Source organism: Conger conger, chromosome 4 (assembly GCF_963514075.1).
Source record: "Conger conger chromosome 4, fConCon1.1, whole genome shotgun sequence".
Lineage (NCBI taxonomy): Eukaryota > Metazoa > Chordata > Actinopteri > Anguilliformes > Congridae > Conger > Conger conger.
In genome coordinates, this window is record NC_083763.1 from 22,776,953 (window position 1) to 22,794,040 (window position 17,088).

General features: G+C 38.9%; 1 protein-coding gene across 1 annotated transcript in view; it reads right to left on the reverse strand.

Moving 5' to 3' along the window:
• Nucleotides 1-1,165: 1,165 nt before the first annotated feature.
• col11a1a (collagen, type XI, alpha 1a) overlaps nt 1,166-17,088 on the reverse strand; it is a 94,957-nt gene continuing 79,034 nt past the window's right edge. Inside the window, exons 55-67 of the mRNA XM_061238885.1 lie at nt 11,646-11,699; nt 8,859-8,966; nt 8,072-8,125; nt 7,926-7,979; nt 6,646-6,753; nt 5,800-5,853; nt 5,655-5,690; nt 5,494-5,547; nt 4,776-5,022; nt 4,068-4,180; nt 3,315-3,383; nt 2,615-2,848; nt 1,166-2,369 (exon numbers count right to left, since the gene is read on the reverse strand). Coding sequence (XP_061094869.1) covers nt 2,223-2,369; nt 2,615-2,848; nt 3,315-3,383; nt 4,068-4,180; nt 4,776-5,022; nt 5,494-5,547; nt 5,655-5,690; nt 5,800-5,853; nt 6,646-6,753; nt 7,926-7,979; nt 8,072-8,125; nt 8,859-8,966; nt 11,646-11,699 — 1,332 coding nt within the window. The 3' untranslated portion in view covers nt 1,166-2,222. The remainder of the gene's footprint in view (nt 2,370-2,614; nt 2,849-3,314; nt 3,384-4,067; nt 4,181-4,775; nt 5,023-5,493; nt 5,548-5,654; nt 5,691-5,799; nt 5,854-6,645; nt 6,754-7,925; nt 7,980-8,071; nt 8,126-8,858; nt 8,967-11,645; nt 11,700-17,088) is intronic.

Sequence of the window (17,088 nt, forward strand, 5' to 3'; positions counted from 1 at the left end):
GCTAACGCAGCAGAATAATAAAACATTAGAATAACATTTTCTTAAATTCAGGTTTCTTGAGTGATAAGACTAATACAAAATCTTTGTGGAAGAGATTTGATATTGATTGCGGGATAAAAAAATATTCTGCATTTCTCACAATTACAAACTTCTTAGAAATAAATAAAATGAATATGAATGTACATGTTTTCATTTGTCTTTAAAATAAATGTAATGCAAAGGTAGAAACCTGCTTGATCAATTAAAATGAATCCAGTTATGTATTTATTGGTCTGGATGGAGCAAAAAACAAGGACCTTCTTTGACACTCCAGGGCCAGGATGGCCCACCCCAGGGGTAGGACCACTTTTTGCATCCAGAATATTCTAAATTCTTCAAAGCATGGATTCAACAAGGCACTGGAAATATTCCTTAAGGATTTTCCTCGATGCTGACAAGATGGCATGAAAGATTTTTAGCCACAGATTATGTTGTGAACCACCTGTTCCAACTCAGCCCAAAGGTGCTCAATTGGACTGAGATCTGAGGATTGTACAGGCAATTGGGGTAAACTCTAGTCACTTTCAGCTTTGTACAACCAGCTTCAGATGTTGCTTATTGATATGGTGCATTATCCGGCTGGAAGTATCCATTCAACAATGTTCAACTTAAACATTTCCCAAACCACCACACCACTACCAGCAGCCTACACCACTGGCCATGGCAGGATGGATTCATGCAATTTATGCCATGTTCTTACCCTACCATTTGAATATTGTAGCAGGGATATAGATTTCTCAGACCAGGCAACATTTTTCTAATTATTAATCATCCAGTTTGGTGATAGCATGCCCACTGTAGCCTCATCTTCCTGTTCTTAGTTGATAGGAGTGGAACCTGGCAGTCTTCTGCTGCTGTAGCCCATCAAACTTCAAGGTTCCATGTCTGGTACCAGCAATCATATCACCATTACTTAGATCATGCTTCTAGCCCATCGAAAATGTTTCGCCAAGCAGCAACTAAACCTCTTCAACATGTCTGCATGATTTATATACTGAGTTGATTCACTATTTGGAGGAGTGGGTTATTTGCTTTAAAAAACACAATCAGACAATGCACACCATAAATCGATTTTTGTTTAGAATCCAGTTTTAATATTTTGAATGAACCATAAAAAGCACCAACATTTTCTCATTTTAGTTACAAAAATGGGTCATCTAAAAGGGCTTATCATTGAATTCACAAAAGATCTGAACAAAAGATGTCTAACAAAGAAAGTATTTTTCTCTTTAAAAATTCCCCATCCCAAATATATAAACTTAATTGTTTAACCAAGGTATATACAGGGCATAACATCCTCACAGCCGAACGATGACCTAAAACGTTTGAGGTATACGACCAAAAACAAAAACCAAACAAACAAACGAAAATAAAAAAACCAAAACAAATAAAATTCAATAAAATAAAAGAAGAATGAATGCCATGGTTGCTTAAAACGAGCACAAGAAACAACGTAAGTGAAACATGTTGCGTTTAGTGTGCTGGTGAAAATCTTCCAGTTGTTACCCAATGTTTTGAAGGGAAATGCAAATAACCCAGAGCTTTTATTTTGGTGGTCAATATATACAAAGGGGATACATTATAATTAGAAATAGGGACTTGTTTGAATGCTCATTTTATTTGCTTCATAACAGGTACACAGTATTCATTGACAACATATTAGAATCTTTTTCAATTTATATATTTTTTTTGTGTAACCAACATTTAAAATTAAGAGCCAGATGCAATTCTGATACACATGCAAGTTTTGAAAGTGGATTCATAAAGAACAGTATTGTACAAAATAATAATTACAGTTTTATCAAAATACACCTTCTTAGCACCTCATTTTATTCTGTTTTGAGCAAGCACCATCGTAGTCATTTTTTCATACAGCACCAGGAGAATCCTGAAAAGGGGAGGATGTGGGGATGGGTGGGGGCTTTTCTCTGTTCTGCGGACCTCCACATGTTGTTGCCTGGGCACCGCTTTCTGCCATGGTACCAGATGTCCTTCACGATTTTCCGTAACTGGTTTAAGTTATGTGATTCTGGCCCTACAAGGGCAACAAGTATTTCCTAGATAATACATACATGGCAAGACATGTTTGCTACACCATTCTTATTCAAAACTTGCATGTGGCATGAGGAGGACTGGTGGTACGAAGTCTCGACCTGTTCGCTGGTCTGTCCTTCCTGCCAGGGTTAACCAAGGAAGCAGACGGGGCCGACTTCAAACCCAAACTTCTGGTTTGGATCCCCAAAGTCATTGAACATCACATCGATGATGGGCACCTGATCGATTTTCGGAGTGTCAATCTCCATCACAGTCTTTCCGTAGCCCTTCCTCAACTGCAAAGAGAAAAGATGGTAAAAAAACTTTAGCCACTGCATCCTTCAAACTAGGTTCTAAGCATCTCAGCATCTTCAACCATCCCACTGATGATTAAATGGGATAATTCCCGAAATAGCTTTAAATCTGGTACAGAGCCAAGCCCTTAGAATAACAGCAGAAATTAGATTTTCAGTTTATAATGAGGGTCGGTGTATTAGGAATCTCATTCTGCCCGTAGCAGCAGTCAGATGAATGTACGTACCGCACAGCCGTCTGAGAGGGCTTTGATGTAGGGGTTGTTGTCGTAAGACATTTCCTCGTCATTGGAGCCCAGGAACCTCAGCGCTTTGTTGTAGCTGTCGGTTGTGGCATCGTGCCAGGCCACTGAGTGGTGGCAGTTGTAGGTAAAGTTCTGCCTGGCTGAGGCACTCAGTAGTTTCAGGAATGTCATCTGAACCATGTTTATCATGTTGCCTTCGACATCTACATATGATAGCTGAGGGGAAACAATAGAAGCAAGGTAAACACCTGATACCTGTAACTTCAAGTAGCAGTTTAGCAGTGGTAATGGATTGGAAGGACATTTGCTTATTTTAAATTCTGAGATAATATGTGAGAAATAAAGCATATATTGTGTAGATGTCTACACATTTAAACCAATCATCTTAGACACATAAACCCTATTACTCTATAATGCTACAGCTTTACTCAAATAGTGTGATATTATTACCAGGCAGATTGTTCTGAAACAATTCTGAAACTAATTTACATTTGTACTAGTTATCATCTTTTAGACAAAAAATACTGCATTTGTCCAACAGACATTGGACCATGCAGCACTATTTCAGTCTACACACGCTGCACCTCCTCAGGGGCGAGAGTAAGCTTTTAATTTTGTATAGACTCAATTGCAAAAGTTCATTCAGGACAGATTTAGAAAAGGGTGGAAGAAGATGACTTACTATTTTGCCACGCTTGAATTCACTGTACCATGATCCTGGAACCTCTTTGGGCCACGAAGATATTCTCACCTGTTGCATTTAGAAAATAAATAATGAAAAAAGTGGAAAAAGATGACAGGCTGCTGACAGCGTTTCGTTTGATCAAATCATCAGTTTAAAAACATGCTGGGTGCAGGTGCTTCATTATGAATGCATTTATGCCTCTTGAGATCAAATATACATATCAAGCAAAGATCAGTTCAGACATTGTATTATAGAGGTTCTGGCTAAAGGCACTGGCAGAATAGAAAGCATGCAACATAATACAGAACTTAATGGCAAAAGGGAATTCCAGGCTATCAGTAACAATGTGTGCCAAGAGCTTTTATTGTACTGCGGAAACAATCTGCTGTTGGAAAGTTACTTCAATATTCTCTTGTCAGGGCTTTATTCATCTCACATTTTTAAATTCTGAATAGCCATGGAATTATGATTGAACTTTCAAACGAGTGGCTTCAACCATTTTAGTGTGAAATGTGGGGTTTTTTCCTCTCTTACTTTATTTATTTTACAAATACAGCATCTATTACCACTGCAATTTCAAAGCCGAGGAAAAGCAAGACAAAATGGCTTCCTTAAAGTTAGAATATGAAGGAGGTTAAGGCTGTTACATTAAAGGTAAACTAACGTTCACAACTCATCTAACTTGTATGAGAAGGAAGAACCCAAACAATTATCATTTTAAAATGATACTCAAATGTAAATTTCACTTACCCCATTTGATTTCTTATCGGGGTAGATGCAAGTCTCGCCGCCTGATGTGAAGTTACAGTATACTTTGAAAGAGTCACCTGAGCACCCCTGGTTTGGATCGATCCAATATTCACCTGCAGAATCCCATGAATATAAATAGAAGTTGAAAATATGAACAGTTATGGAGGCATTACCATTTATCCTGCTGTAATATTACAACGCTGGTATATGCCATATCACAGTCGCAATAAAGAGCTTCATATAAATGTCCTTCAAAACTGTAAATGAAAAAATAAGGGTATGGTTAGACTGATACCCTGAAGAGTTATGTGGGGACATGAAAGGCGCATCCCAATATACAAAAAGGTGAAGGACTGTAAATGACACACAGAAAATATATCCTGAATATACAGTAGTAAGCACACAACCCAACAGATGTGCGCTTTATAGAAGATCAATAAAACTGAGGAGGGCGAAACAATTCAATGGAAGAATGCTGGTTTCAACAGTTAATGAGCCAGAACAAAGCTGGAACAAAGGCCTACTCACCAGCAATTCAATGAATGTTAAATATACCGCTAAACAGCCAATGTCGGTGTTATTTAAATGCGGTGCTGAAATGCACCATAATCACACAGAACTGAGCAAAAGGCATTAGGAATCATATGCTTTCGTATCTCTGCCAAAGAGGTATTAAATTACTGTAGTAGTCAAGAATAGCCTACTCACCGTCAGGGAAGTCAGGGTGGCAGAGCTGCAGGTCTTTGCAGGTTCTGGCAGGGTTGCTCTGCGTGCCCATAGGGTACTTCATGCGCTCGATGTCCTGCTTGAGGGCGTTGAGGGACCCGAAGATATCCTCCATGCCATCTGAGTAGTCCATCATGTTCCCGGCTTCATCGGCCTGGAAGTCGGACGACCGTTTGGTCTTCTTGGGTGACTGGATGGGCAGGGGCTGGATGACCTCACCAGGTGGACCCTTCACAAGAACAACAAAAAAGTATCTTCAAATCTATCTTGGGGTCATACAAGATTCACTCCATGTTGCACATAATTTTTCATTGACACGGCAGGCAAAAACATCGGTTTTTCATGCACTGGTCAATTTTGAGATTTTGGGCTATTTGGCTTCCATAACATGTATTCCTTTAGACTAGTGGAAAGAAAATGTCCAAAATACACATTTAGATTCACAGCACTCCATGTTGCGCACACTTTTTCATTGAACACTTCTTAATTAACATGTGCTTGAATTGACACAGATTACTGCCCTGTTATTTCCAGGAACAAAACATAATGGCTGCCATAATAATAATGATCCTAATTATGACATTATAGTACTGTATGCTTATTAGGTTTGCTCTAATGGTATTCATTCAGTCACAATGAAGTGGGGAATATATATCTTGGCTTTAAAAAAACGGAATGGTTGATTCAACAAATTACTTACAGGAGGTCCAGGTGGCCCAATAAGACCTGTGTCTCCCTTCTGACCAACAGGACCCTGGAAAGACATGGAAGGACGCCATTAGCTCAGATCATGGGACAGACTGGTTAAATCAGTGTCACAGTTTTTTATGGAATGTTCTGGAAAAAGGGAACTGAACTCACGCCTGAACCCTTGGAACCCTTTGGACCTTGCGGACCCTGAAATACAAAAGGGTGTCCTCATCGTTAAAAAAAAAAGAACCAAGTAGCAAATATACTCGCATTTCAATTGAAAGGAAACCAAGAACGGACAAGACGGCCTACTTACAGGTAAGCCAGGAGGACCGGGGGGACCAAGAGGGCCTGCTGCTCCAGAAATACCCTGTGGACAAAGAGCGAGTCAGACGGACTATACAGCGCAGGAGGAGGAGTCTCATTCATGGCCTCACTCATTTCAGAGCGTAGCTTCACTCTCCTCTCGCTCACTCTGAAAGAGCCAGAGATGTGACCGACTCAGGGAGAGAGAGTAGATTAAAGGGCTTCTTCCCGTATTAAAATCGAAGGATTTGTTGGATGTCATCAAGTTTGAAAAGGGTCATTTATCTTTGCGTGACCTTACCTTCAGCCTCCCCAGTGATTAAGTCCTTTAGAATGTCTAACTTAACATTATGTGGAAAATAGCCATTCTGCCGCTCTGAGTTTTATCGAGTCAGAACTGGAGTTGGAGAGTGGGAATTAGCATGTGCTTTTCATTTTTTCCCCCCTCACTTCAACAGAAGTGCATTACAATTTCAATATGCATAATTGGAAAATGTTCCAATCTATTGCACTGCTTGAAATCGTCAGGAGGCTACAATAACCTCTGATTGCATATTTGTTCAATATGCTATGTTTATTTTAAAATGGACAAGGCCATTAATATCACACTTGAAGCTTTTCTGTGACCTTCCACCAGTGTATTTCTACATTTCTATCCGAGAGACATAAAATATTGCTTTCATTTCTAAAGGCAAATGCAACACTGGGAAAAATGTCACATCAGACACGAGAGTCGGATATTACAATTTCCCGTTGCCCGATCTACCATGGTTGTTTCCTCTCGGATCTTTCTGGAACCTAAGATATAGGGCAAGGTGGACCGGGACGACGGATGGATGTTTGATGAATTACTTACGCCATCGCCCTTACTGCCGGGAGAGCCTTGTGGGCCGGGCAAACCTCTGTCTCCTTTTTCGCCCTGCTCACCAGGTGGACCGATTAAACCAATGAGACCTGGGTGACCCTGTGGGGAGAGAACAGGCGGACAATGTCAAGCCAAGAAAATCAAGCTATGTGGTGATTCGGAGCCTGGCTTATAACCTAATGGTAACGGTTTTACGAAACCTGTGACAGGGCATCTGTATGGGCACCTGTATTTCTGTATGTGGAAATGAATACTGGAGTAGCACCTATGCCAGCGATGTAATTAATCCACACAATTCATGCAATTCATGCAAAGCAAATGCAGGCAGGAATACCACGGTACAGGAGAATACAATACAAACTGGATACAATACACAGAGGATTGACAAAGCATGGCTTGCACGGTGCTTGTAATACATTTTCTCCATTATGCTGTTCATGCTTGAACCTAGAATTGTAATGAAAAATCATATTTTGCTTTTATTTATTTATTTTTGCCATTGGGCAGTTACACTCAATGTGAATGTATGCAGCTGCGACAGTGAAGAGCAGTCATGTATCAATGTATCTAAAGACAAAAATACGGTTCCATGAAAAAGGCAGCCTCTTCAACATTAGAATATTCCGGGCCGTCATGCTCAAGGGTTTTCTCCCTTCCCATGCTTCGTTTGTACAGGCCATATTAAAACCAATCAGAAGAGGCTTCACACCTAATTCACTGCCTACAGCGGAAACCTGTTTTGCCACCTGCTACCCGCTACTCTGTTGTCCCACAGCCTGGCGGCAAACGGCTAGCCTGCAATGAATACACTTTTCAAGCCTGTTTCAGCCCTACATAAATTTGCCCCAAGCGGTAGCCTGTCTCATGCCAAATTACTGAAGAAATTGCAATATGGACATCTTAACCATACATTGTTTTGCAGGAGAAACCAGAAACAATTTGGGAAATCACAAAACAAACAAAAAGAAATAAAAACACAAAGAACATTCAGCCTTGTAGGCTATATTGGCTATTCCCTGCATCTCTTAGATAGCATGTGTGTATAGCATTATCCATGTCTCTTTTTGTAGAAGACTTCCTTGAAATGATGGGATGCTCCTTGGTTTGCCGTGCAAATTGCACAGGCCCATCACTTCATCCTGTATGAACCCACCTAATGGTGACTGGCTAAAATTCATTATGTGGTACTATTTTAAAAACTTCCATTTGGAGTTCAATTTTCCAACTTCAGGATCTCACGAATGGAATCCAGTAAGAAGCAATGGTCTTACCTTTTCACCCTTAGAGCCGGGGTCACCCTTCAAGCCAGGCAGACCAGGGGGGCCCTACAACAAATAAATGAGAATGAGATTGGATCTGCCAGCACAACTGTGTGGTCATTATCCGAAAGGTCAGTCTCCAGTGACTCTGGTCTTACCATAGGCCCAGGAGGACCATCTTGTCCGGGAGAGCCAGGGAATCCTTGTTCACCCTGTAAAGATGCATTTTATTAGCATTGCATACATCTCCCCGTGGCATCATGGATATCATTCTATATTCAGCATAACAATGTCACTTCTCACAGGAGCGCAGAAACCTATGTTAAAATAATAATGCGTAAGTGCATGTGCGCGTCACGTACACCGATTGATTATTCTGTGGTTATTTCTGTCATGCCCTTGAGAGCTGAGAACAGTGAAGAGTTATTTAAGCAGTACTGTCTAAGAACAGTGACAGTTGTATCAGCATTATCATCCAGACTGACTGAGACTAGGAGAAGTGAGTCGATCTGCATTACTTGTGGGAGCAACAATGAATCTTCAGAGCAAATCTTGGATGTACTTCAGGCTTGTTACGACACAATTTATGGTTTTATATGGATATTAGATCTACGAATCTATCATTTTGTTTCATGGTTCCTGGTTGGCATAAGTTACCTCACATTTCATGATTTATTGATGTTTCACTGACATTCGCTGGTCAAGAAATATGGTTAGCGAGATCTAGCGCTGTTGCTCACATAACTCAAATTAATGTACTTCTGTTCCCTGTTATTGAAAGTCACTTTGGATAAGCATCTGTTAAATTAACATAACATGTTATGAAATGTAATGTAAAAATGAAGGATTGCGAAATAAATACTTTCTCAATCATTTTCCTTCATCTCGGTGATATGAATATGCAGGTTGGGAGCATGCACTGACAGTCTCAGACAGTTAACTCACAACAGGGCCGGGGATTCCTCTGAGACCCTCTGGACCAGGCTTTCCTGAGGGCCCCTGGGGGCCAACGGGCCCGGTCTTTCCCGGTGGACCCTCCGCTCCAGCCTCACCCTGTGGAGTGATTTTCACAAATTCACACCTTTATGATGGCTACTGTGCTGACACAGGAAAATACTTCATAATACATTCAATTGGACTTATAACAAGTTAACAATGTTTAGAAGTTGAGAACAAACAACATTGGGATTCTCAGTGTAATTACACATTTCTGCACTACATCTAATGGGTTAATGTGTTGGGTAGTCTGTCTATGTCTAATTAAAAGCTCTTTAACCCACAATTTGCCTGGTATGTAGTTGTTGAACCTAAAGCAACTGGCATATTTTTATAGGATTTGTATCAACAGGTTAAATTGATACAAAGTGCACCCAAAAATATCTTTTGAGGCCCCAAGGGCAGCAATACTGTACATCCCTATGATATAATTACACAATATTGCAGTTTGAGATTAGAAAATACAATAAAATATCCCTGCCAGTTTAGAGTGAATTTCAGTACAACTTGTACTAAACAAGTTGACACAAAAAGTATTTTATGTGTTTAATATTTGAGGAAATTTAAGTTAAAGGGAATAGAATTAGCTAAACGCAAGTCAAATCTAACCGTTTTACCATGATGGGATTAATGATTTTAATAAACAAGGAATCCCAGTTTGCAGATCTCTCAGTATTCTGCATGACAGAACCTATGGAGGATTACATTGACTTGACATCCAATTAGCAGCCCACCCTCCAAATGGGAATCTGCATTCACTTATCCATTTATTTGTGTCTGTGAAAGTGCTTCACAGACAAAACTAACAGAGTGACACCCCCCTGAAGACCAAGTGAAAGACTGGAGGGAGATGATTGTCATTGCACTGCTCTGACTCCAGGCATAAACAGTAGAAGATGGGCAGGAGCAACTGGGGCCAGTGATTTATAATATAAACAAAATATCAACTATCTTATGCTTGATGGAAAACTGTTCAGCTCTGTTTTTGCATTTTTAGAACAGTACAGGAAATTATTGTATTGTTGCTTGAAATCTGCTACATGAATAGCTTCCATGATGAATGAGCTGCCACCGTATAGAAGTGTTTTGCCCTTGTCGTATCAGGACACTATACCCTTTCATTTGGTATGATCTTGAGATGACTGTCTCACATTGGAATATATTTATGATGAGGGCAAACTTATTACATTAATGTTCGTCCTTCAAATCAGATTTGTAGAAATGGCGATAAGTTATGGTATCTCAATATGAGCTTCTCACTGTGGATGGCAAAGCCATCTGTCACCCCTGGCAATCAATGGTCTCCGTCAATGGTTCCCAAACTCGGGCCTGGGTCTATGTTGGTTTTCATTCCAACCCACAACTGCAATCGCAGAATATTAACAAGCTCTTAATTTTTAATAGGTGCTTTTCATGTTTGCAGGAATTATGTCAGAAATAGCTATACATGCCACGGAGAATACAATAATCCTGTTCATATTGTGCTATATTACAGACAACTGCATGAAAAGAGGTCAATTATATTTAACTGGATGAATGAAAGAATTAAAGCGGTGCACCGATACACTCTTAATTGGAAATGTAGACACCTGGCCACTAAAACTGTCCATCTGGAAGATAATGAAGAATTCAAAGATGAAGCAAAATGATAATGAGCCAAATCTGCACTATGTTAAGAAGTTCTAGGAAAAAAATGTGTTCAACTACATAATTAGGAGCCTATTGATTAACCTCATTCATTTGTCAGTCATTCATCTGATCCAAAAAGTTTTGATTTCCCTTTAAACATATGTTCACAATACACAGTAGCAGAATAAGCCAATATCAATGCAGATTTTTTTGTTCATGGCATGCATAGCTATTTCTGACATAATGTGCCTTAAGAGGGTAAATACCGTAATCTTCCAAATATGAGAAGCATCTAATTGAGAAAAATAAACAGATTCTTTACATTTTTGGATTGCAATTGTGGTTGGAACATACACCACCACATCAAGGGGGCTCAGGGCTGAGTTTTGAAACCACTGGTCTGCATGATCGCAGGTAGAAAATGTGCATTTTTCCAGTGTACATTGACTTAAAAATGCATGCAATAGATTTCCCCCCACACAATCAGAATTTGAAGAGTTCTGCTCTCACCCATTATCTTGTCAGACTGTGAGAAATAAACAATTGCATGTTTTTTGCACATCAAATTTACAAGCAAACGTTGATTGAATTCAGGTCAAAATATATGTTTTCATGCCACTCGAAAGGCAACTAACCATTTTGATAAAGATATTTGCTGAATAATTGAAGATCCAACCCTGTGGGTGAGTGTATGTGTGTTTGTGTGTGTTAATGTACACTTTGACCCTGTGTGGTAATTTATCCTCTGCACTTGATCCATCCAGTGCCCAAAGACAGCTCCCATCCAAAGGCCAGTGCCTTGGTAAAGGGAATAGGTAGGAGCATCCAGTTCCTAACCTGACATGGAGGGCACCTAACTTGACATGGATGTCTTGATGTGGGAGAGGTACCCTGAGGAAACATGTGTGTACACAGGGAGAACATGCACGCAAACTCTGCGGAGAGGGGGCTCTGGCTGGTTGACACTCGAACCCGGAACCTACTTTTGCAAGGCAACAGCCTGCCACTATGCTGCCCCATGCTCCCACGATGTGTGGATCTGTCTGTGCATGCCTCCTTTCCAAGAGAGGCTCTTTGAGCAACAGTGGGCTTGATTTTGTGAATTACCTTTGCTCCCTTCTCTCCTTGCCTGCCCTCAGCTCCTGCAGATCCTTGAGGACCCTGGAGAGAATGAGATAAGACATTTCTTACATACAGCATCTGCACAGCTCAAATACAACACCTACATCCAGCATCTGCAGTTTCAGAATCTGCATGGTTCAAATACAACACTTACAGCCAATATCGGCACATATTCAGCCTAAACACAGCATCTGCATAGCTCAAATGCGGCACTTACATCCAACAACTGCACATATTCAGCATAAACACAATATCTGTACAACAATTACTGTACTGTACAGCCAACACAGCACATGTGTGGATATAAAAAGAAATCCAAGCTACTATTATCCTTGGCAATTACTTAATGAATGAATGTATGAATTAAATTAAAATGATTAATCCATTGTTAAAGCAAATCAATCCAATCACATACAGTACAAACATTATATGTTGAGCATAGCTCTATTATGGAGCTGATAATGATACAAAAAAAAGAAAGAAAATGCTTTACAGTCGATTGCAAGTACCACTTAAGACAGCAGCCTGTGGCCTAGTGGTTAAGGTACATGACTGGGTTGTGTAGCCCCAGTGTAGCCATGCTAAGATCCGCACAGCTGTTGGGCCCTTAAGCAAGGCCCTTAACCACACATTGCTCCACTGGGATTGTCCCCTGCGTATACTCAATTGTCAGTTGCTTTGGATAAAAGATTAAATATTGATTTATTTATTTATTGATTTATTTATTTAAGACTGGTAGGGTATTCCTGTATGCAGAGAAGTTGAATTGCGTAAAATCTAAACCATCTGAAAACATGCAGGTAAATATGCAGGTATTTTTTAATGTTTCTCTCTATAATGCTTCTGATAAATAATTATTTGGTTATTTAAATAACATATATAATTTAAGACATCTGTGAAAACGTCAGTTTGGATGTTAAAAAGCTTTCACACAATTGTGAAACTACAACACTAGAGATACTATTCACAATCAAACAGGACCTTTCAATTCATTGCGACAGGCCTTGTTCCGGTCAGATAATAATCTATATAATCCAAATGGGAATCTGCATTCACTTATCCATTTATTTGTGTCTGTGAAAGTGCTTCACAGACAAAACTAACAGAGTGACACCCCCCTGAAGACCAAGTGAAAGACTGGAGGGAGATGATTGTCATTGCACTGCTCTGACTCCAGGCATAAACAGTAGAAGATGGGCAGGAGCAACTGGGGCCAGTGATTTATAATATAAACAAAATATCAACTATCTTATGCTTGATGGAAAACTGTTCAGCTCTGTTTTTGCATTGTTAGAACAGTACAGGAAATTATTGTATTGTTGCTTGAAATTCACAATCAAACAGGACCTTTCAATTCATTGCGACAGGCCTTGTTCCGGTCAGATAATAATCCATATAATTTGCCGTCATCATTTTCCTTCTATTAGATGGGAAGAACGTGGTCTGGTTTCATTCCCCAAAGCCCCAAAAGGGCAATGCATTACAGCTGTCTGCTGAGGCAGGCGTAGCTAATGTCCATCCAACTGTTTTAAGGCTTTCCAGGTCAGCTGTGCTATCAAGTCACATTCTCTCCGGCCAATGCCCATCTCTTTCTGCTGATCAAGGAGACTTCACGGCTAGATGCCACAGCATCTGTGAAGAAAAGGGCTTCTGATCCTCACACCTCAGATGCCAGCTTCACTGGAGATGGCTGAACAGACTTTTAAAGACAAGGCCGCGTAAAAACCTTTGTCTGTTTGCTGTCTTCTGGATGTGATGAAACAGTTGGGAAACAGTCAAAGAAAGTGGTCTCCATCACTCATCTCTGTGTACACAGAGGCAATTTTGAGTGTGAAACGTGGACACAAGAATGTCCAAGTCGTTTTCTAAAGACATGCACAAAGATCTGCAAATAGCATTGGTCAGCATATCGCCGATACAGACGATTCCAGGTATGTGACTCTGTCACACTGTTACACATGCACAGAACTTAAAATTAAATTATTAAAAATATATAAAGAAAAAATTGGGGAATAGGAGTGATACCAAGTAAATAAGACATTCACAAGATGCATTAAATATTCTCAATGCTGCCTTTGCAAATTCTCAGGAGACTTTAAAGCTTAATTTCGAATAGATGTAGGCAAAATGCTGAGGTTGCAAAAGTATTTGACCTTAAATGGAAAACAACTTCGAAGACTTTATGATAAATTTCAAGGAACAAATCGCCTGGGACCTGCAGAATTAATTTTGTTGAACATTTCTGAAGCTTTAAATGCCTTTGACGATTAAATACAACTTTCCATAATGTACTAGTATGAGTATATATTCCCTCTGCCATTAGTAAGTCTAACTGCTGATATGAAACATTTATCATTTATATTGTAAATGTCATCAAATATATCACGAATGCCAGAAAATGTTCATGTCCCATTTTCACATACAGTATTACATTGATAAACCATATTGCATGTGAAGGCAAACTTCAGATTAGCAACATTTACCCTAACCAAGCAAAGTGGCTTTGTGTCAATCAAAAATAACAGTGAATTGTGAATGTCCATTTAAAAATAAAATACTTCAAAGGCAGGGTCATTTATGGTTTGATTTATGGTTATGCTGAACTGAGGCAAATTTTTGAACTGCAGATTTAATTTTAATTTACTTTAAACATCCTTTAATAATCAACAATATACAAGATAGAATGCTCTGCGTAGCAATTATTCTCGGAAATGCAGATGAGTAAACACATCTATAGCAATGTGTTTTGTGAAATTAATGAAGTGGCTCATGAAATTAATGAATCTCACTGTACAGACCGTCCTATTTATTGCATTGCCTGTTTGAACTCCCACTTGGGGAAACTTAAACAACCTCTGAGCTGGTACCAGAGGTATTGTACAATAGCAAAAAAGAAGAGGAGAAACAAACATCTGAAAGTTGACCTATGTATGTTACTTCAACCTCTCTTTAGCTTTAATGCTTAATTAAATTGACTGCTTATCTGATGTCAGAATAAATTGATATTGTCTTAAATGAGGAGTTGTAAAGTGCTTTACTCTGGATGCACTGAAAATCATTTCCTGTGGATAAGCTTTCAAGGAGGCCAGCTTGTCCTGGAAATGACAGTCTAATTTCCATTTTTCCAGCTTTTGTAATTGCATTATGTTATTGTTTTTTCACTGCTGCCATTCAAACGGCTTTGATCAATATTCTGTTAGGAAGCTATCTGTATATGTCACCATGAGTGGTGTTCAATTTGAGTGAAGTAAATGAGTTTGGGAGAGACTTCGTCTTTTCTGCACAATTTCAATTGCACACGTAGATTTAATATCAGTACCTCATTTCTTTGTGGACACTGAGATATTTTTATTTCTATTTACCAGCGGTTCAGGACAATGATCCCACTAAATCTTCAATGCCATTCTCACTTCTTTAAAATGAGAAGGTTTCGGGTCTTGTTGCCTTAGAATGGATTGAAATTTGTATGTCCGTCTTTATAGCCCATTCAGACATTTTATCTTCTGAGATTCTAAAACTGAAGGCTCAGATTTTGCCTGTAGAGATATTTAGGTTGGGGAATGTTGTGTTGTCTCTTAAAATAAGAAAAGTATGTTTTCTGGATCCTTTGGAAACTGGCAATGGCCATTTCACCAAAATTATATTATTGCTTTCAGACTCCAATGACCTTATACATTTTTTGTAATGCAATATGTCACAAACACATAATCCAGGCTTAAATAATGAATAGGAAAAATAACAGATAATGGTCGTCACTTTTTTCGATTTTTATCTATTCTTCTTTAAAAAATATATATTTTCTGGTGTCCTAGATAATGAATTCATTATTCAAATCATACAATTATCCTTAATCAGAGTTCATGTTCCGAATTTTCAAAAATAAACTCAAACAATTATCTCATTCTTATGTATTTCATAAACATTGCAACTTTCAGAATTAAAATGCCAGTATTCCATAGCTCTTAACTTGACGCATATAAATGAGAGAGAACTAATAAGTATGTACAGTACACCTGCGCTACTCAACTCCAGACTCCCAGCATGCTCTCCACCACCTGATTTCACAAATTATTTTACCACCTTGGTTCAGGAAGCAGTGATAGTGGAAAACTTCCCCTCAAGGTTATATTCCACCGAAAACGCATCTTTGGTCAGTTATCATGAGGTATGGACTAGAAAAGATAAATTCTGACTCAACATTTTGGTATAATGTGAACCAAGTAAGATATCATTATAATTCTTTCAGATTCTAAATAAGACATGTTTGAAGATTGTTCTGAGCCATTATTTTTATCACCAGTACCCAATATTCTTTTTTTTATTCTTTTTTTATTCAGGATCTGACAATGAGATTTGTGATGCTGTACCCACCCCAAAGCTTCTTAGAACAAGAAAATAATTGGCTATGCACTGAGGACAATGGTCCTGTAATATCGTCCAAAATCAGGTTTTGAGAAAAAAAAAAATCAAAATGGTAAATAATTACACATGGTGTAATAATTAAAAAGGTAGTATTACCCTAAAGACTTTTCCTGTTGAACAGAACCTTAAACTGATTATTGGTCTCCAACAATTCCTCCCATAATAATTTCCCATGATCAACAATACAATGATTAACTCACAACATACTCAATCCCACCAGATATAGCCAGTTCTCCTCAATTACACTACTAGGCAAGTAATACAATTCTTGTGATTTGTATCATACACTTGTATGACATATGTAAAATTGTGGATACATGTACTCTTTGTTGTCTGCACCCACACTAGAGAGAATATTCATGACAAAGTTCAGCAATGCACACATTTTATCATTTAAATGAAGCCCAGGTTTTCAAGCCTTTATTGAAGGTTGTGTTGAAACCAAACGTGGTACTGTAGTTCACAGAGTTATGTGCACTTACAGTAGTGATTAAAACCAATTTTCCTAAATTTACTTCATGATTTAATCTCCCGAATATCATGTGGATAAGGAAGCTGTGTGGATACACGCAAATGGATTATTTGAATCTTTGGCACACTTGCTAATCGTTCATAATGAATGAAAACAGGTTGAGACCAATGATTAGTTTAAAGGGAAGGTTTCCACCCCATCTATTTTTCCAATCAGCAACTGCTACTGTCAGGAAGTAAGCTTATTAGTGAAATCAGGTGGTGTGGTGTATGGTTGGAGCAAATACTACAGACGGTTTTTTTCTTCAAATTGCATCTCTTAACAAGCTAGTGGGTGGCAAATCAACCACAAAATACAGTACACTTCAAAATATAGAAAAATGTACACTTAGCACTGCGGGCAAAGAACAATGAGGATAAACATGTACTGTAGAAAGGAGATGTCTTTCCACATGCAAAATGCACTCATTAATTTAAAATATGGAGCTACTTATTACGCACTGGCTACTTACTAGGCCTAGACTGCGACTCAGAG